Here is a 22,284-nt window from a genome sequence, read left to right on the forward strand (position 1 = left end):
TTTCTGACAACAAATTAGCACAAGAGTCATGCATTACATCACTTTTATAGACCTAAAACGTCACGGCTGACACTGCTACAGGTCTACTATATTACTGAATGGCACTAAAGATGCGCCATTTCGGCTTTATACAACCTTCTTAGGTCTTTTATAGGACCTTAGGTGGTATTTAGGAAACGTTCTATTGACCACTATAGTACCACAAATTGTTACTTGGGTCTTTATTAAGAATCATACAAATAACCTAGCCACCGCCATACAATCGAAGTGCCTTTTTATAGGATACCTAAAGGTAAGAAATAATTTGACCACAACCTCCCCTAATGGTAAGTGCCATGTGGTCAAGGATGGAACATGCATACTCTATGAATTTTCATATAAACCTACCTATTGAATCAAACGTATCTACAAATTATTTAGTGCGGGATATGCATATTTTTTATTGAGGCAACACAAGATTCTACTGGAACACCTGTCACAATCCGATAAGTTCAGTTAGACGAACGAACCGACAGACGGACAGCGGAGGCTGGGGTCCAGAGAGCATGAAGGGTGCCAATTAACCGTATTAGATGATCAATAAAACGATAGAAATCAGTATTTAATCTTTATATATTGCTTATCAATATAGAGTAACAAAGAGTATGTTCCTTGAAATAAGAAACAACACATTGATATTCGATTAAAAATGCTAGTAAATGCAACAGACAAGTATAACAGAGGCATTGCGCTATCACAAACATGCATTCATTTCTAATTATTGATAAGCCAATTTCAAGTTCAGATCAATCAAAAACTACAAAATTGTTCAAAATACTATAAATTTCAATATCATTTAAAAATCTCATTCTAGTCTAATTAGGTACTACTATATTAAGTACGTTATCCTTTAATTTTGTAACTAATATTTATAAATTTAGACATATTTACAAAGTTGGTCCCACAAGCTTCGCTGTGAAAGCGCAAATGTATCAATTGAGCATCGTAATCTATAAGTCGGAAGCGCTCCGTCGAATCCTCGATATAACGACTTGACCTTAACAATATAACAATCGACACATTAAATAACTCAGTTACACAATCACAATAGATAGACTCTCGCACACACTCACAGGCTCACAGCACAGACTGTAACCGATCAATATTTTAATTTAAATAATATAAATATTTTCTAGAAATGCAATTAAACTTGGTACGACATTGTGTGCTTCGCACGGGAAGTCACATTCGAATCAAAAAATTCCGATTTCAATATTAAGTACAAAGGACAAACATAACACTTTATAGGTACATACTCGTAAAACTTGTGACATAATTTGTGTTAATGTTTTCAAATATAATTAGAAGCTAGTATCACTAAAACGAGGAAAGAGATTCCTTATTGTCGAATTAATTTATCAAAAACCTTTCCGATTTTCAACGTTCCAAATGAATCGGACAAGAAGTGTCATCCGGTTCATACCTGCTTCATTTCAAGTCAGCATTGCATTTGCATTAGCACCATACAATAATCTTCTCTTTGCTACCATGGCTGATTTGAAATGAAGCTTACAATTTTTCATATAAAAATTCGTAAATGACTAAAGTTATAACTACGATTTAAACTAAATTACAAGTAAAAGTTAATCTAATCCCGTACCATCACCAAAGATTGCACATAATACCCGATACTTAAATTTTTTAATTGCAGTCATGCCTGGGCTATTGGCGTTCTCTTTGACTGTTAAAAATTTAGGTATTTTTTTGGGAACAGAATTTGGATATTGTTTCCCGGTAAGAAAGATTACAGAAAACACAGTTGTGAAACTGCGTTTGGAAGACGATTGATTTAGGTTAGTCTGTACGCTTAGGACGAACAAAGTTCAAATAATTAGGTTAGAAAAAGATGTAAGTAAGAACAACACGTTCGGCAACGCATCGGTGTCTCCCTGGAGCGCAGTCCCTATATGCGACGGAGACTGCTTCCCACCAGGCGACCCGTCTGCATGTATGTTGTCCTTTCACATAAAAAAAAATTCAATTGAGCTATACAAACACTGGGATTTCTATTGTATACAAACAAAATAGAATTCAGCTAATTAGGGACGGAATAAATTCGTAAAGATACCTTTCAGTCATGCATATAACTCGAATGGTATAGTTATTAGAACACGATGTTTTATTGCCAGTTGCTACAGGCGGATAATGATGTTATTTGAATAATTAGCGTGCAAATGCGCGCATTAATTTAATTATGGACTGGCATTGGTAGCTGTCCTAAGAGTTGGTTGGCGAAAGTAGCATTCGTGAACTTAAAGTGCCTTTTGTCGTAGAACTTGAGCAGCGCCGGGGAGTAGGGGTGCTGCTTCTTGAGGTGCATGTAGTGCTCCTCAGGCTCAGACGTGGTGTGGCCGCACTCCTCGCACACGTACATCTGGAAAGTGAAATTGCCACATTTAATATAAGTCAAAAACATGCTATTACAACAGCCCAAAGTTCTCTGAAGTGACACGGGAAAATCTGTAGCTTGGTACCTATTGTAATTTATTATTATCGTATTGAAATAACAAAGAGTTCATATTAAAGTTCCAAGGTTATTGTTATTAATTGGTAAAAAAAATATTTATTGAATTAATACATTAAATCATGGTTTCTTCATTAACTAGATAGTGAAATAAATTATATAAATACCTTAGTTCTTCGCTCCTTGTACGCATATGTGTGTTGAACTCCGTGCACCTTCAAGCAATGAGATTCTAGTGAGCATCTTTGGGTAAACGATTTTTCGCAGAGATTGCACTTGTAAGGTCTGACTCCAGTATGTGTCCTTGTGTGGCGTTTCAGATCAAAGGTGTCGTTAAAGCCTTTGCCACAGAACGTGCATAGATATCTCTTAACATCGGAGTGGCATTTCATATGTCGATTCAAAAGCCTCTGTAAGCTGAAGTTCTTTGAGCAAACTCTGCACACAAACTTAGTTGGGTCGTCCTCACTGACTAATACTTGTTTGTTTTTCTCCTCTTCTCGTTGTCTGGCGTTGGCTTCTGTGGCCAAAGGGTTTTTCACACCGTGACCTCCGTTGATGAACTCTAACGGGAGCTCTGCCGGTAATCCCAACTGTAAAGAAGTTAACACATCGATTTAATTTTATTTCTCAGGATGAGGACAGCTCAGTCTGTTTTATTGTTATCGGCTTCGCATTAAAGACGTTAAGAGGAACTTTTTACTCATTATTAAATTATATAGCTGAGCTAAATCAATAGAAGCTGTCCATAAAAGAAATTTCAACAAAAAAATTGCAATAAGATAAAGCATAAATTGATTCAGGCTCAGCATAATATAACAATGATTTTCATTATCAAACTTCGATGTCGTCTTTCTTTTATAAATATAGAGAGCGACATTGAAGGAGAAAAACGAATCAAAGCTTCGCCTTAAAATCAAGTAATGCTTACCCTGTGTTGCAAGATTTGGACTTTGCTATCGGCGCCAGAGCCTTTCTTGAAACTTACAGCTGCGGCGGGGCTTAGGGCGGAGCTCTCCACGTGGCTGCTGCCGTCCAGCGAGTTGTTGCCGCCGGGCGAGGGCAGCGACACGCCCGTGGGCGAGTCCAGCTCCAGCGGGTGACTGAACGGGAAGCCGGGGGACGACATGATCTGTTGTCTTTGCTGCAGTTGAACGTGAATTTGCAGTTGCTGCATTTGTCCTTCGCTGTGTTGAAGAAGTGCTGGGTTCAGTTGCATTAATAAATCCGGTCGATCTTTAGCGAAGTTGTATGACGATCCGGCTTCTTGGCTAGCGAACGCCAAATAGTTATTCGCTTTTTCATAATACTGTCTACTTAATGTTACTTGTTCTGCTAGTGATTCAATGTCTACAGATGCTGGAGAGATTGATGATGATTCTCGTAGATCCGAGTCAGTAATGGGTTCTACATGATTATTTAGCAGGTTTTCAAAATCTTCTGTCGAATCAGACAAGTTGCCCAAGATACCTTCGTTCGATCCGGGAAACGTTAATGTGTTAGTAAAGTGGTACGTATCTATGACGTCATCTCCCATATCAACTACCATAGAGTCGTCAAAATTACTTCCATAGTTCCCCATTGCACCCAAATTCTCCATTTTGTTCTCATAATCGATATCTTCGTCTTTTAAAGCTAGTCCATAATTTGCATTTTGCATTAATGAATACTGTTTACTTTGTTCGGGGAAGTTTGTTGTGTTTTCATTACTTTCACAGTCCATGTTAAAGCCATTAATCATATTAAATTCATTTGAGAAGGAACCATTAGCGTTATAAGAGTTCTGGCCGCTCTTCGTGGACGGACCCAGAGTTTCATAAAACGGTGGCAGGCTACCAGTCGGCGGACTGTTTGGGCCATAGTTTGATCGTCCATCGCGGCCATTCCCACCACTCCCTGAACCACCGCCAATAGCGCCACCTCCGCCCGATGAAGGAGCAGTGCTGCCCCCACCTGAACTGAAATTAGCCGAACCACCGCTATTTTGAGATCCACCGTTAGATCCGCCACCACTGGTGGATCGACCATGACCCGCAGCAGCACTGATTATTCCGGGGATTTTGTTGGCTGGGCAGTTTCTTAGCACTAATGTAGGTCTCGCTAAAATTCCGTTTGCAATTTTAGAACTGCTCGTTCGTCTTTGCTCTCTTATTTTCTTTTCCGTTTCTTCATCTTCCGTTTCACCCCGCTTTTTCGCAATAACGTAATCAATAGGTTGGTCCTGTTCTGGTTCTGTTGTTGGAAGTGTCGCTGGAATGCTGACATCTATCAAATCTTTTTTGCCGTCGCGGAATTGTGACTGTGAGGGTGTTCTTTGTATTACTGATACTTTTTGACATGTGATATTGTTATCAATACTCGGAGATGGTGAAGTTTCTGGAGATGGTGAGCTTCTGGAAGGGAGCACAACATATTGGCTTTCTAATGGATCCTTTTCCTCTTTAATTAAAGGTTTGTCATCTTTTTTCTTGTCTTCTACAAGGACTGGTGTATATTGTTTTCGTTCTGCTTGTGTGAGAACGTGACCCCGGTGGCTGCCGTAAGGGATGTCACCACCCAGAATCGATGAAACAAATTTTCTTGGTTCTTTCTTGCCGCGGTCGATAGATCTTTCCCCGAAAACATCTCGATCTGAAATGAAAATATAAACATGTGTTAAATTTAATGATTTTAATGAAGCACAATTAAAATAAACATTATAACTAGGACAACTTTACACAGATCGATTTAAATATTTAGTCCCACAGTAAGCTCCAATAATAAATCGGAACAAATATTTGTGATGAGCACACAAATAAATGCGCTTAACGGGATTCTAACCCAGGACCTCCAGTTTGGTAGACAGGGTCACTACCGACAAGGCTACGAAGACTTACGACCTACTTAAGAATCTATTAAATACAAAAAATATTTTGAAAATGCTTTTAACTTGTTAGTATTTTTACAATATTATACATTTAATATAATGTCCTCGGACATTAGTAATGTATGCGTGTTGCGTCGGAGGCATGAGACCTCGTTGACGTCACTGGTATGTACCATAACGGTAACATTCGCCTCCGCATACACACCCACCGTAGTTGTGTATGTGTGTGTCGCATCATTGTAATTGGCGCGTCAGTGACAAATCCAATCTCGACCCAAATCTGCCAACCATTGACGCCAGACCTGGCCATTCAGCCGGTGTCGCTACTTCCTGTTAGTCACTATAGTTTAGTTAGTGCTCAAATAACTAACATAAATCGCATATTTTAAAACCTTCGCTGTTATAATTATGGCAAAAATGTCACTAATCACCTTTTTGGTATTCATATTTTTCTTATTTAGAATTTTTAGGACTTTAAGGAGGCGATCATGGTCTAATAAAACATGGTCTTCCATTCCCAGAGTGACACGGGCCTACGTCACAATAACATTGCCACTTTATTTCAACATAACATGTTACATGGGTACATTATACCTATGGTTAATAAGTTAAAATATTTCTTTATAATTTTCATTTATATGTATTTTAGCTTAAATTTTACAATAACACGTCATTTTTAATTACTCGTTAGCAATATCTTCCGATTCACGAAAGAAATTTCAGACTTTCGGGTAATTCTGTTTATACTACTGGCAACACAGGATAGCGCTGTGCACATTTGACAATTCGGATCTAGATAACTTCATACCCTGACCGTCATCCTTGTAGAACGCGTGTTAATTGTTATTTCCTTCTCGCTCAGTGTCAGCAGTCGCAGTGTTTTCCAAACTTTTCACGTCGTAAGCTTGGTAATTAATGTGTAACTGTGAATTAGTTTTTTAAACGTTTGTCTTGTATAGATAAATAAAGTTTAATTTAATACATTCGATTTGTTTTATTTTACTATGTTTCTACATGAATAACTTAAAATTAATGCCGTTAAAATAATTTTCACCGTTGGTTAAAATTCTCCCACATTTCAAAGTTTGAGAACCTGTAAACAGCATGATGACGTAGGCGCGTGTCAGTTAGGTCATACGCGAATCTCGGAATGGAGTACCAGGCGGAGTATATTATTATACCATGGAGGCGATGAGGCTTGAATGCCTTTTATTAATAAATATTTTCTACAATTGTATCATTTTATGATTTGTGAATATCATCTCAAGTAATCAGTAATCGTAAGTAGGCAGGTAGGTACACATACGATTAAGTTTTTTCAACATTATATTATATGCCACTAAACTGCCACTTGGTGTGTGTTGCGGAGATTGCGGGTTCAAGTCCTGCCGGAAGCGTAATTTTTCAATTTTTTACTTTAATATAGATATCGATATTTGGAATATCGCTCGCAGACGTATCTGCATGTTCAAAAAATTTATATGTCACTACTTAATACGTACTTGTATACTTAATTAAACAGTTGCAAAGACTTGAAATACTTCGTTAACAGTTCGGAATAGTAATTTCGAAACAATAATTGCGCTTAATGAATTTCTAAAAAGAGATTCGTAGCAAAAATGCGTCAGTGAAAGTCCCAAGGTTGGCTTGAACGAGTTCCCTTGCCCTTTCTCGGCTTTTGTTGATTCAAGGACGAAGCCTGCATTGTTGGGACTCTTTTTTGTGCGTGGTCCGTAATTGTATGCGTCTAGTCAGCGAGGCGTGACGGGTCCCGAGCATAGCGTACCATACTTTTGTTGCGCGATATTTCTCCAAAAGGACGCTTTGTGTGAAGACACGGACGAGGTTTATAGCAGCACTTAAGGCGCACAAATGTGCATGTAAATATTGTATGTTTGGTTTGAAATATGCGTCCTACGCGGGACGATGGTTTCTCGGAAACTGTCATTGACAGTTGTTTTCGTTGTTGATCAGAATCAACAAAACGGAATAGGTTAAGCCGCAATCGAAGGACTACCTATGTTTAAATAATATTATTATATATGTATATTCTTCTAGGTGATGATAATTATAGAAATAAATTACTATTTATTAGGTACTATTACTATAGTGTAAGCTAACTTGGTACACACTTGAACAGAACGAGGTAAGGGAGTGTCATTGTCATTATAAATGCCATATCTTCATAGAAATTTAACGTTAATGAAGACATTGCGATAATTTGTCATTGCAAATGCCATATACACTCGCGTGCAAAAGTATTGCATCACTTTGCATTTTTTCGTCCGCACCCAATATATTTGTAAACTGGTTAATTTCGCTAAATTATTTTAATGTAATCATGTTCCTTGAAGTTTTAGCTTTACGAAAAGTAAAACAACATGGAAACCGGCCGAGTATTTTTAAAATTATCGGTATTTTCCCGATTTGTGAGCGGTTTCACGTTATCACTCGCAATAGTTGCGCCCTTTACCCCTATAAAACGGGGGGTAGGGAAGGGGTTGTTATCAGTCACTTATTAGAAGTCGATCGTTACATATCTCCGCGTATTTTCCCGAGAAAAAAACCTGGAAAAATGGAAACCACTGAAGCTGAAGTCCGCCAAATCGTCCAGCCCCTGCAAGCGGGGCGTAGCCAACGTTCAGTAGCTGCCGAGCTGAATTTAAGCCAATCTGCAGTTTGCAGAGTTTACCAGAGGTTCCAGGAGACTGGATCCTTTTCTTCAAGACCAAGAAGGGGCCGCAGAAAGTGTACATCAGAGAGGGACGACCGCTTCTTTGTCACAACATCTCTCCGAGATCAACACCAGACATGCATTGCCATCCAGCAGCGTCTGCGTGAGGTAAGAGGAGTGGCTGCCAGTGAGTGGATAATAAGAAGAAGACTTAAGAAAGCGAACTTGATACCCAGAAGGCCCGCAGCGGGGCCCAAGTTGCTGGCGCGACACCGTACAGCCTAAAGAGAGTTTGCTGAAAATCACAAGGACTGGACCATTGAGCAATAAACCCCAGTTCTCTTCTTGAAAGAGTGCAGAATGTGCTTGAATGGATGTGACCGAAGAGGAAGAGTCTACAGAAGGCCAGAAGAACAGTTCGCTCAATGTTACTTCTCCGAAAGGGTCGCCTATGGCGGTGGATCCGTAATGTTCTGGGGCGGCATTTCCTACGAGGGGCGGACAGAGCTGGTTTTCGTGCCAGGCGGGAGCCGTGACAGTAGATTGACCTCTGCCAAGTACATCACTGATATCCTGGAGGAACATGTTGTTCCTTATGCCGGTATTTTTGATGAGGGGTTCATTCTAATGCAGGATAATGTCCCGTGTCATACCGCTAGGGCCACCGCAGCCTACCTTCTCGAAGTGGGCATCGACACCATGGACTGGCTAGCGATGAGCCCGGACCTTAACCCCATTGAACACGTGTGGGACTACCTAAAAAGGAGGGTTCGGAAGCGGAATCGGAGGAGCTGAAGGGAGTCTTGCTGGAGGAGTGGGACGCTTACGCTCACAAAATTAATTAGGTCTATGAAAAACCACTTGGTTTGTGAAAGGAGAGCTGTGGGTGGCAATACCAAGTATTAATTTAATAATAATAATCGATATGGTATTAAAAAAATGACTTTTATTCTTAAGTTTCCTGATTTATTTTTGGAGCATTATGTGACTCTGACTACTTTCAGTTTTCTGATTTTTTTAAGTCTTCAGTTTCGAAATTTCATTCAATTTTTCTAATGCGTTACATTATAAGCTTTCAGTTGATACCAAAATTTTCAGAATCGGGTATAGAATTACAAAGATATTGGGTGCGAACGAAAACATGCAAAGTGATGCAATACTTTTGCACGCGAGTGTAGAGTTAGCTTGATCCGGACTCCGACTCTAACTTCTTTATGTAGCGCAATATTTGAAGTGAAAACCTCTTTAGCGGCGCTGTGCACTTTTTGTGATGGAGGGAAAAAATGTTAAACTCGCGACAGGTCACGTGACCGTAAGATTCGTAAGACGGACACGTAGCCTGATCGAAAAACTGTTACAATGTCATTGAGTTTTCACTTCTGCCGGCACTCCCGGAGTGCAACCCGTTGTTTTTTTGACAGTAAAATACATATATTCAGTTTTTTCAAAATGTATATATAGGAATGTCACGGTATTTATATATCTAAGTACATTGCTTATTATGCTTTTATTTTTTAATCTTTAAATTAAGCTGTAGCTATGTGCATAGATATACATATGTAGGTAAGTAAGTGTTTACTTACTATAAATAACTGCATGCATATGTAGGTTGGCAAGCAAAAAAAACGTCCCGTCCAAGACCATGCCGACAGGTTTGGAATATAAAATTCACTTCAAAAGGAGTGGAATGCTGATGTATACCTACATTATTTATGGATATACGCCTTTTCGGATTTGAGATGCATGTGACATTATAAGCGAGTTAGATTTATGTAAAACAGTTCTTAAAGGCGATACGATTTTATTATGTATTTGGTGATTTACGGCAAACGGATTTACGGGAAACGGTTCGAATCGGTCCAAAAAAACCTATTTTAGGTTACTTTATGCGATTTTTATATGGACATTTTAAAGACTTTATTTTATATAAATCAAAGTAATTAATTGCTCAATAACGACATTAATATTTTTTTTTAACCGAGTGCCTTGAGGTTTGAATACACAAAACTAATCGACTATTTTACCTATATTTATACCTGCCGGCCTAACCAAGGTTACAATCGCTATCGCTTCGACAACGAAACGCTTTGTGTCTCTCTATCACTCTTCCATATTAGTGCGACAGTGACAGTTGCGTTTCGATCGCTACGGAGCGTAAGCGATTGGCATTTTGGCTACGTGGCCTGATGGCTACAACCGTAATCGTTGGCTGCAAACTTGTTAATCAATACCTAGGTATTTGCTTTGCGGTGTGTCGATCATTATCGACATAAAACAATTTCGGAATTGATATTTTTTCAATTCTTAATTTGAATATTATCATTTTTTATGCTTCTTTAATTATATTTTACCTTGGCGTGAAATAATTGACCCTCTTTATTGTAGTGTAAAAGGTCTCACGTGAGTGTTTGTTGTTAATAATTATGTAGGTATTTAGGTACTTACACGTAGTAAAATCATCTTACTTTTGTTTTAAATCCCATAGCAAGTGAAAAACACGTGTAAAGGTCTTTTGTACTAAATAGGTTCGCGGTTGTATCGCATATATTTATAAATGTACCTACCTATACATAGGTACCTAAATAATTTTCTTTACATCATCCTAAAACATTACGCATTCAGGCCGTGTTATGCTAACCTTATCACACATTTGTATGCATCGTTTTCGTTTGCCTCGTACGGGGTCGAACAGCGTCGAAGTACCGGATGATTGTTTTTTCATCCTTAGCTGTACCGTAATAACAATGAGACAAAAAAATACAGTAGTCACTTGGACAATTATAATCATAATACGAATGTTTTTGTTTAAACTGCCGTTACATAAATTTAATTTACTTAGCTTTTTATTTCTGAGAGAACATAAGTGGGTTTATTACGCCCAACAAAGAGCGACTGGTAAGTGCCGTCATCCTGCATTCTACGCTAAACACCCGCCATCTTGGGCAGTTATTAGCACTACAATTCCGAACTTCTTTGTTAATCATTCTCAGTATGGCGAAGCGTTACGCATAAACTCATTCCTACCTTTAATCTATTTAAAAGTTGTGCGGTTTTTTATTCTAAAACGGTAAGTCAAGGCCCCGTAATTGCCATGACCATATCTATTAGTACTACGGTTTCCTGCTGAGGAACAGCGCAACCTTGGAGCGCTCGTTATTTGGCCATTAAACACAGCCTTCTTTGCAACACTTTTGGCAATAATTAGTGCATCTTGGTTAGACCTCTGTACGAGAATTCATCAACTATCGGGCCTCGTGTAAATTAGAACCAATTTTTAGATAATAACAGAGCGTAGCAACTTTAAATAAATAATTTCGGCTTCGTTTGAACATTGGCAAATAGCAAACGTGTTTGAATGTGATATCGAGAACTCCATCCAAAGAAATATGAATTACGGACATAATTGTTTAGATAATAATTTAGTCATTAGTGAGTCGGCCGTTTTGGCCAATAGGTACATGAACATAGCCTTAAATTAAAACATTCTTCTTACAGCTGATACCATTATATTGGCGTTAAGGTGTTCGCGTAGTTAGTAATTATCCAGACATTAATCACTAACGAAATGTTATTCTAATCGTTACGGCGAAATGATTAATTGCGACCTGTCTGTCTGTACAACACAATGTTACAATTAAAATACAGAGCATAAAGTACTCTTGTCCGAAACCTTCGAATGCGTCACGTTTTTATGGCGAATGTTGAAACTGACGACCGGTATGGCCTAGTGGGTAGTGACCCTGCCCGCGAAGCCGATGGTCCTGGGTTCGAATCCCAGTAAGGGCATTTATTTGTGTGATGAATACAAATATTTGTTCCTAAGTCATGGGTGTTTTCTATGTACGAGTATATAAGTACCTAGTATATAAGTATGTATATCTATATGTATATCGTCGCCTAGCACCCATTAGTACAAGCTTTTATTTGCTTAGATTGGGGCTAGTTTGATCTGTGTAAGATGTCCCCCTAACATTTATTTATATATTAATTAAAAAAATGTTCGCTTGTCTAATAATGAATCATAATATTTTTAAAAAGCTTTAAGATTCTGTATAAAATGCGTTAGGTTTGCGAGTGTTTTATGTATGAACTTACATACACGTTACGTATTCATCTGTCGACGGACAATGAGGCGGCAGTAAAACTAGCCTGCCTGAGGCTGTGTTCTTTTTTGAACTAGCGAGCCAACGAGCTGCGGGCGGACTAGCATGTCCTTGCGGCGAGGTTATTGGACGCTGTTAGCATTTAACGCATTAAATAAAACATAAAACAGCTATGAAGACCCGCTCCGGACGGTCGGTAAATAAAATTCCGTTGAAGCCTTTTTTCCATAAGTACCGATAGCACACGGTACTGCGGGAGCGTTCGAGAGGATCGCTCCAAGACAAAAGGTCGTTCCGAAGGACATTTTTTGTCTCGAATTTTATAGTGCCCTGGTTTCGGTCACATGTGGAGACTGTTCTTACCAGATGTGGAGTCCACACGTGGCCGACCGCTGCGATGTGAAATTGCCTGTGCGAAATGTTGTATAATACAAACGTGGTGGGTTTATGCGAATTTACAGTTAACAAATGGAAGGCTTAGCGGAAAATTATGTATACACGTATGTTTCCTTTAGAGTAATTTATGCTGTAACACGAGTGTCTGACATTGAAAGAACAAAAGGTTTTCAATTTGCAACAAAATTGCTTTAAAGACGTCAACGCATGCGTTGCCTGGATAAGAGGCGACGTCCGAAGCGCCTACGCCTCCTACGGAGCATAGTTACAAGCCGCGGCCGCGGCTCCTGTGCAGTAAAAAATGCTGGTTCCAATTGTATCTGCCGTCTCTTTAAACGAACGGTCACAAAAACTGTTAAACACCTTTATTATTATTTTGTTCACGACGTGAATCACAACCAGATTTGGCCAGGGTTAATAACCCAAATGTGTTTAGCGAATGTTCAAGGTTAGCGGCTGCCGAATAATTCTAAATAGTCAGTAGAAAAAACCCGCCGCCCACAAGGAGGCCTTCCGCGCCGGTTTGTTTTCGATCGGCCGTGTGGCCGCTCTATGGAGGAAACTTGAATTTTATTATGGCTTTATCCGTTAAGACCGTTACCGTTATTTGAATTTTGGAATGACCGGCAATAATAACCAGTGTCAAGTTAAGTGGTTTATGGAAAATGTATCATATATAAATCATAACAAAATGTACATACACCTACCCTACCGACCTAGGGGTTTTTTTCAGGGCCTTAATCATACTAATCCTATATCAGCCCCTGAAATTATACTGCTAATAACCATTCAAGTCAAAGCCAGCTACTAATCATCGTATTGTAATAATTTTGTACCTAATAGACAAATTAAAGAGCAATAACACTTTAATTTCATTCGCCGGTTTCAAAATCTAAATACTACCTTATAAATCTGCTACACGGATGTTGGTAAAGATTTTGTCAAGAGATTGGTCTCATAAAGCGTAGGTAATTGTCCGCACTACAGACGTCCTCAGCGTACCTCCCCGTGGGCGGTCTCTTTAAGGTTGCAATGGAACCCAAATTGCTCCAAAATACACGAAATGATTATCTTTTAATAGCTGCACGACACAACAATGGCTGAGATGACCTTACGCTCGCGACGTGTAAGCATGTAGGCTCTATTTTATTTTATTCTTAATCGCTACTTATCGCAATTTATTGGATTCGATTTAAATATACCATTATTCGTCTGTATTTAATTCAATATTTCCCATCATACTTTTTAAATTATTATTTATTTTTGTTAAAATTGAGGAAACGTAAGTTCATTTTGACTAGATAAACCCGAGGTCTTGATGGTCCTTAATGGTATCCGATAACAAACCTTTCTGTTCCATGACAAATATAAATAATCACAGGGATACATTATCGAGCTGAACATGAACAGAGTCTCTTGTTTAGAAACAGATGGGACTTTTTAATCATACTTACATTTGTGAGACTAATCAGGCTGTATATCCCGTTTGACTGTCGTATACCTACCGATCAATAATAGACAAGTGTACCTAATAGCTCCCGTTAGCGTCATACACCAAGCAAAGTAAATTGTAAAAGTGGCGGTACGGGATGATTTTATTTTTTATAATATCAATCACGTGAACATCGCGTTTTATTACTTTTATTGTTTCCGCAATTTAAACGATTGGATTCGCCGACCCCCCCGCCCCTCGTCCTCGCTCCGGTGACGCCGTCCAGTAATTACGTTGTAATGATGGTTGCATTAAGAAAACGCTCATACAGTTATTATTGCGGTTTATGGCCTCTTTTATGTGTTTGTTTAGAATACTTAAGCGAGAACTATTGTATCTACCTTTTCAGGTCCGCTAATTGATGAGCTTTACTAGACCAAAATGGCGTGGGTATTATAGTTATAGCTCATGATTTATGTCAGAACCGTGACGTCTCGGCATCATTATTTGAAACACGTTTTGTTCTGAACTACATAAACATTTCGCAAATGTTTCTAAGATACCGCACTTCCGCACTACAAAACTACTATTATTATATTACAGTGAGTCAACATAGATCATAATGGCTCTTATTGCCGTAACTTTAATGTTTCACGTAATTACGCTTTGCTAAGGACAAGGCGAGGTGCGAGTAACTATCAGCAGATGTGTTGGCTTAAACGGGCGAATGGCAATTAGCGAAGGCCGGTCCCGCATCTCGGGCAGGGCAGGCCAGGGCGCGGGCGCTCCGACCGGTGTTCCTAGAACACTCGTTATTGCAAAAACAAAATAGCGATGGCATGCAATCGACCGTGTACCTACCTATAGATCGGATGTTGACACTTCAAAACAAATTTCCTGTAAAGCAACCATCCCCGAACGAAGTATTTTCTCATAGCTAAATAGTTAAACATGTTTCGTTAAGCTTACGTATATGTAAATGTTAAGCACACATGTTGCAAAAAAGTATAAAACGAAGATTTACAGCTTTTGCAAAAAACAAAATAGGTACCTACTATTAATACTCTTGGACGAGCGGCGGCTTGCATTTCTTTGCACCACGCCGGATCTTCCCACCATTTCGGAGCAAAGTAATTTTAATTGAGATCTAATTACCTACTTGCTAATGTGATTGAAAGAATACTTCAACGGGATCATTATTCAACTCAGTGAAAATTTTGTATTTAATATACGTTTATATAAGCACCCTTTATATTTATAAGCTTTAATAGCTAGCTTTAACAGATCGTGTGATTTTTATTACACTGGGTGGCGCTGGTTTGCTGTTTTCTTGTTCTTACCCATTTACCTACACTAAGTATATATTACCTATTATAATTTTTTACATTAGAGAGATTCGTGTCAACGTAACAGGTTCTTTCATTCTATATTAATTTAAGAACATTTTTTTTATCCCAAGTCCTTCGTATTTTGGTTACCTACTCGGTAATCGTAATAAAACGCAAAAATAAGAAGGTAGGTTGAACACAATGGGCCGGGCTACAATAGCGCAGACGGCCACATGGTGGAACTGTTTTTTTCTTCGAAGAGATGCAGATTTTTTACTGTTCGTAAATGGCAAGTGGCAACATGGTAGCGATAAGCATTGTTGCCAGCATTATAATAGTTTATTACCAGTAGATTATACGGCTCTTGTTTTTTTAAATAAAAAACTATGTTGTTGTTGTTTGTATGTTTTTTGAAAGGTGTGTTTGTGTAATTTCTAAAATGGACTCAAATATGATGTGTGTATAGGTGGTTTTCGGAATCACACAACATTCTGAAGTAGGTGTTCCGAATCACCCAAAAACACCTTAGAATTTATTTTTTGCTTGAATTGAAATATTTCAATTGTGGCATAGGAGATTAACAATTGGCAAAACGTGTAAAACCGTCTGTGCGTAAGAAAATTGTGAAGCCGCACCAGCAACGCTGCAGCAGTCGCCACCCGAATGTTATCTTAACCTCTGTAGTATTAGTAGTCTTTAGTCGACATAGGTACCTATACATAAATAAATCTAAAAGCATTACGTACAGGATTATCACAAAGCAATTTTTACATAGATTCAGTCTTTGCGTATACGTAAGGTAAACGTACTAGTGCTCGACGTGCTAATGCCCAATAAATGACACCTCTATTGACAATGACTTAAGTTTCAAGATGACATGTACTGGGACCGCGTCGAGCACCAGTACGTTTATCTTATACCCATTCGTCATTTCTGAATCTATGCCACTATACCTAATCTAAAGTTGGTCAAGCAGATCTTGTCAGTAGAAAAAGGCGGAAAATTTGAAAAATGTAAGCGCGAAGGGATATCGTCTCATAGAAAATTTGAATTTCGCGTCTTTTTCTACTGACAAGATTTGCTTGACCATCTATACCTATGTATAATTGCAGTAAGTTCATCGCTTGCCTAAATATTTATAATCAGCGAAGGTGACATAAGTAATACGTGATGATTGACGGCAATTAGTGTCAATAACATTCTAATATTAATGTCCCTGTAATGACTTTAAAACTAGTTAAATTCTTTTGCTGTAATTAAAAACGGCATTCAAATATCCGTAGCCACATTTGAATTGTTGGACTAGTAGAGACATGCATATACATATTGCGATTATTGCGTATACTATAAGAAATAATTAAATTCGTAATCGTTACAAGACAATTAGGGCCTCGTCGTGTCTAATTAATGTTTATTTAGGTTGATTGTAGCTTCTTGCAACCATTTAAAGGAATGCTGTTATAAGCTAATACAGTGGAAACTGGATAAGTGGAATCGCAAGGGACCGGCTGTTTAGTCCCGCTTATCCAGGTTTTCCATTTATCCAGTTTTCCACTAAACCAGGTTCAAATAAAACATTTTCTCACTTACAGAGGCTCTCGCTAACAGAGGTTGTGGATGCTAGTAATGTCGCTTATAGAGGTCACGTATGGTATGATCAAGACTTAAATAATCATCTTTTATTAAATATGTATGTAGATATGTATGTATTAACAAAAATAGGTATGTAATCCTGACTTTAAAAAAAGCAATACTGTAAATAATCCACAGTACCTACTCGTATACAATTTTCAAAATTACAAAAACTAAATCACTCCTAATATTTATTTATGCACGAGAAACCAGTATGGTTAAATAAATCAATGTACCGATTGTACTTTAATGCAAAAAAAACTGAACGATGTGTGATCTCATACAAAATAGGTAGTTAAAACACGAACCATAATGAACAAAACAAACTACCCTCCTTGTGACGGTTTATTAAAAATACAAATTTTATAACGCCGAGCTATTCCACTCATAGAGGTTTCGGAGACGGCTGCTTCCAGTTACAGAGGTAAAAATAAGAAATTTTCGAAAAAATGGATTCCGCTTATAGAGGTCCCAAAATTCCACTTATAGAGGTAATTCGTTGCCAAGGGACTGGAACCGAGAACTTGGGTCCACTTAAAGAGGTTTTCCACTAACCCAGGTTCCACTTATCCAGTTTCCACTGTACTAAATTAACTTTTACCTTATAATTATTAAAAAGAATCCGTTCAAATTATTTACTCGTAGTTTGTGACATTTCATCACAAGTTACCTATACATTACTACATTTTTAGTTTTTACCCTTGTCAGTTAGTAACAATAATGATACTGTAATTAATTATTTAGAGTACAGTGTGGCTTGTAACTGTAATGCCTGTAATATTATAACATTGCGCGCATTGAATAATAATGCAGTACCATGTATAATCATCATCTTCCTCGCGTTGTCCCGGCTTTTGCCACGGCTCGTGGGAGCCTGGGGTCCGCTTGGCAAATAATCCCGAGAATTGGCGTAGACACTAGTTTTTACGAAAGCGACTGTCGTCTGACCTTCTAACCCAGAGGGTAAACTAGACCTTATCGGGATTAGTCCGGTTTCCTCACCGAAAAGCGGCTAGTAAATATCAAATGATATTTCGTACATAAGTTCCGAAAAACTCATTGGTATAGCGGTTATACGAGCCGGGGTTCGAAACCGCGACCTCCGGGTTGAAAGTCGCACGCTCTTACCCCTAGGCCACCAGCGCTTCATTATCATGTATAATATTGACAGTAAATAAAGTGATGATGATTACATGATTATTGACGATATTTTTGAAATCATCCGATGTGGTAGCAACCCGTTGAAGTCTTTTGTACTGGCTCTAATGATACGACATTGGCACCTAGTCTGTATGCTTGTCTTATTTCGTTGGGTTCATTATTAATTACCGTTAAACATGGCCCAAATCTGTAGCTCAAATTTTATAAATGTATTTATATTGAATAAAATGATTAAGTGTTATTTAAACATTTATTTATAAAATGAGTAGTAAAGCGTCCGCCCCTCGCGTCGGCCCCTATGCACTTGCACTTGCGGCACCTTTGTATGTCGCCCCTTAGCCACAGGTGTCTCCTCACCTGTATTTGCGATAAGTTCACTTCGTTCATCCCTATTTCGCCCTTTAGCCTGTATAATGTCACGCAGATGCACCGACCCTATGATGTAACGTAGGTACAGGCCAATTCGAGTTTTATTCGATGTTTCCAATATGATACTGATCTGTCAGTGTCAACTGATATTTCTTCAACCAAAAACGTCACTTTTGATAACGACAGGTCAGTGTCATATTGGAATCAGATCTAATAACGAAAACTCGAATTGGCCTGGTAGTTTGTAAGAACTTCATAAGTATGGAGTTTGCGTTTTTCCATAGGTCCCCGGAAAGTGTTATTGCTAAGCGTGAAAAGGAACAAGAATGGTAATTAAGTAAGCAAAAATAGACCTTCAGTTAATGAAGTAGAAACCCGCTCGACGTATAGGCAAGGTTAAAATAGTTTCTTTTGTTATTTAATTAAGATAGTTACTGTGTGTCTAGTTAGTAAACTTGTTATAGGAAGACAACGATAAATAGTAAATAGTGCAAGTTGAAGTTGTTAATTTCGGAAAATTTTATTTTTACATTATTTTTATTTTTGTTTTAACAGCGACTGAACGTTGTACGTTATGTATATATAATAAATTAAATAAATGCTTGTATTAACATTAATTATACTATCCTATTGATATGTTATTTTTACTTTAATTGCTTCATTGATGATGTTATGGAGTGAGTATATCCTGTTACTTATCTATGTATATATTTATTCTTGCCGAGTAAAATCTATGAAATTAGACATTAACGTAATAATAATAAGCGTTATTTCAGTATATGTACGTATAATTCTTTGACGAAGACGCATGAATGAATCAAGCTAACCAATAAATGAAAATGCCGTACGTGTGTGAAGTTAATTAGATTAAAATGGCGGGGATAGTGACTAACCTAAATACAAAGCGGGTTCACCGGAAGTGCCGCCATTGTCCTGCAATCATTGACACCTCCGACATCATCCGGTCAATTCCTGTCTCGTACTGGCGTCGGCGTTGTGATCGTTGTCGCGTGTGTTAGCATTGGGGGTTTTGACTGGTTTGTACAGTCAAAACCAAAAGAAGCGCAATAGACTACGCCTTTTTACGCCTTTTAAAAACAATTTGACTGTAACAGATACTTTTAAACGCGAAATGTAGAGATTTATCTCAGGGTGGCAGATACTTTTGGCGCGTTGTTTCATCGACAACTATTGATTCTGACAGTACCTAATTTAATATATTCGTTGGAAATATATATGGTCTAACTCCCAATCTCGTTCCCCATAGGTACTATAGGTACGATATAGTGCGTGAATCTTCACATTCATCAGTCAAACACATTAAGTTCCCTTCTGCGTAAAAAATCACCTAAAGTTAACGTCCCGTGGACACATACATGACTGTATCATGTTCTTCTTATTTGAGTCTTTTGTACTGAAAAAGTGTATCCCGCCTGCGTGCAGCGTAAAAATTAGCTGTTTATACTCTTAACTTTACGATGTCTACAACCTATTAGTAAAGACGTGAACGGGTTAACCACACAATAAATGTGTATACCCAACCCTCATACAGTATTCATGTCTACGCATACCTACCTACCTATTATAAAAGTGACTATAGGAACCGGAATGGGATATAGGTATGTAGAGTCCGACTAAGCTGAGTTGGCAGCGATTTTGAGAGCCCACACGTTGCAAGAGTTGTTTTAAACGTCAAAATTCTATGAAATGATTCCGTTTACTTAACACTTGCAATGCTTGGACTATCAAAATCGCTACCAACTTCGCTTGGTCTGACTCTACATACCTACCTATTTCTCTACGGTAAAATAGATAAAACTTAAAAACGATGAGTGTGTTATTACACTTACATAAGAAAACGAAACATTGTCCATTGTTTGGGAGTTGGGACACTAAAAGCTTTTACATGGTTATCATAAGAACCCATTATTATCTTTTTAGGCTAAGTCATTAGTAATGCGCCCGTTGTTTTAGGATTAAGTAAAAGGGAGAATAAAAGTATTAGATACCTACCTGAAGGATAGTCGGGATTATTAGCAGCTTGGTATGCGTTATAAAAAGTTCGTGGTGATTTTTATGTTATTGTAGACACTTATACTATCGCATAAGCATCAAGATGCACAATCCTTTTCAATGGTGCATGTGGAGCCAGTGTGACCCTCTCCCCACTTGTAACACCGTGGTTTAGTGCATGTGGAGCCAGTGTGACCCTCTCCCCACTTGTAACACCGTGGTTTAGTGCATGTGGAGCCAGTGTGACCCTCTCCCCACTTGTAACACCGTGGTTTAGATCTACATTGCCCTGCGTGAGGATCAGGAGCCGTATTCTGATTATATTTGAGGTAACTAAATAAATTTTAAGTGAGGTTGATAATAGTTAGATACGGTTCTTCAAGAATTGATTTAATAATAATAAAATGCAAATTGTCTCGCTAAGTTTTCGACGTCACATATTAGTTCGTCATCGTCTTCGACGTCATCATCATCATTAATCAGCTGTAGTTGGTCAATAAAGGGTATAGGATCAAATTTACAAAACTTATCTAACATAAAAAAACCTTTAAATTACATTATCAGGATGTTTGTAGGTGGTCTCAATGTCGTCAAAAATAGCAACAGTCTTCACGAAGTGTCAAGTCCCGTGCAAACGATAGCTTTGGATTTTAACATGTCATTGAGAATAAACATAGTGTGGAAATGCGAAAAAACACGACAGTTAAGAGTGATTCACTCGGACCGTTAACGGAGCGGAGGCACGATTGTTTGTGTTCATAGCTACGTCAATTTATAATATATAATTCCAACTGTATGTAACATTAACTTATACCTACTTGCTTTACATTAGTAACGGTTCTCCTAATATAGTATAGTATACTATACGTTAAATACTTTGTTCCGATGCTGGTGAATGGTGTGAACCTTATAAACCAATATGTACTACTTAGAAATGTTGTTTTATCCCTGCTTGTAATGTTAACATTCTAAGAATGAAGAAAAAACTTAACACTTGAATGTTTCCAACCCGCAACAGTTCAACACTAAATCGTCACAATGCCAGATTGGGATCGCGCTAATTCTGCTCTCAGGTAGTTTCGGTACAAACACGGATAAGACGGTAGGCAGACGAAATCGATTGGTAATGTGTCTGAACTTGTTCTTGTTATGGAGCACATACCTACCTAAATATCTACCTATCTCTAAATAAATTCAAAGAAAGCGACCCGTTTGGAGTTGAATTAAAATACAATAGGCAGCAGACGGATGAGGTCAGTGTCAAAAATGATGATAAAGTAACAGTTACAGCCAGGAAATAAGAGTTCTGACATAATAACCATGAATTGAATAATTTAAAACGTTAGCCATATGCAGATAGTCTGGAGCGATGAATGGACGCATTATGTGGGCGACGGCTGGTGGAGACTTACCACCGCAATCGTTGTCTTTTTTGGAGAGGAGAGCGATGGGGCCGTCGTCGAGCGGCGAGCCGGGACAGAGCGAGTCCGCCTTGCTCGCGAGCAGCTCCTGACCTTCCTGCAACCCCAGTTGCTGGTCATGCATCCGCTTCTTGATGAGGAATATCTTCGGCATCTTGGCGTTTTAATAACACTGCACTCAATCCTTAAATTAGTCTAGATCACTAAGTCTGTAAGTTCACCCCGCCGAAGCATCAACACGAGTTTGCATTGTACACACTGCACGGCAAGTTTCTTTTGCGTTTGTTTATTTGGTGCGTCGCAGCTGTGCGCCGGCGCACGTTCAGTACCGTTGGCCGATGCAAGAGGACTGAGCGAACGCCAGTGCGTGCGGTGCCCGCGACACC

The 22,284-nt window shown here is 38.5% G+C and overlaps 1 protein-coding gene across 2 annotated transcripts; it reads right to left on the bottom strand.

Annotated features, from left to right (window-relative positions):
- Window positions 1–594: 594 nt before the first annotated feature.
- LOC134806789 (transcriptional regulator ovo) lies at window positions 595–22,284 on the bottom strand. 2 transcript variants are annotated; one of them, XM_063780143.1, is made up of 4 exons: window positions 21,890–22,284; window positions 3,435–5,134; window positions 2,671–3,096; window positions 595–2,413 (listed from the first exon to the last, which is right to left on the bottom strand). In XM_063780143.1, exons 1-4 carry the CDS (start codon window positions 22,050–22,052, stop codon window positions 2,228–2,230), a joined length of 2,475 nt encoding a protein of 824 aa, XP_063636213.1. In that variant the 5' UTR covers window positions 22,053–22,284; the 3' UTR covers window positions 595–2,227. The 2 variants fall into 2 exon arrangements, with proteins under 2 accessions (XP_063636213.1, XP_063636214.1); XM_063780144.1 differs by having other exon boundaries at window positions 3,492–5,134; window positions 21,890–22,282.

Source organism: Cydia splendana, chromosome 3, assembly GCF_910591565.1.
Source record: "Cydia splendana chromosome 3, ilCydSple1.2, whole genome shotgun sequence".
NCBI lineage: Eukaryota > Metazoa > Arthropoda > Insecta > Lepidoptera > Tortricidae > Cydia > Cydia splendana.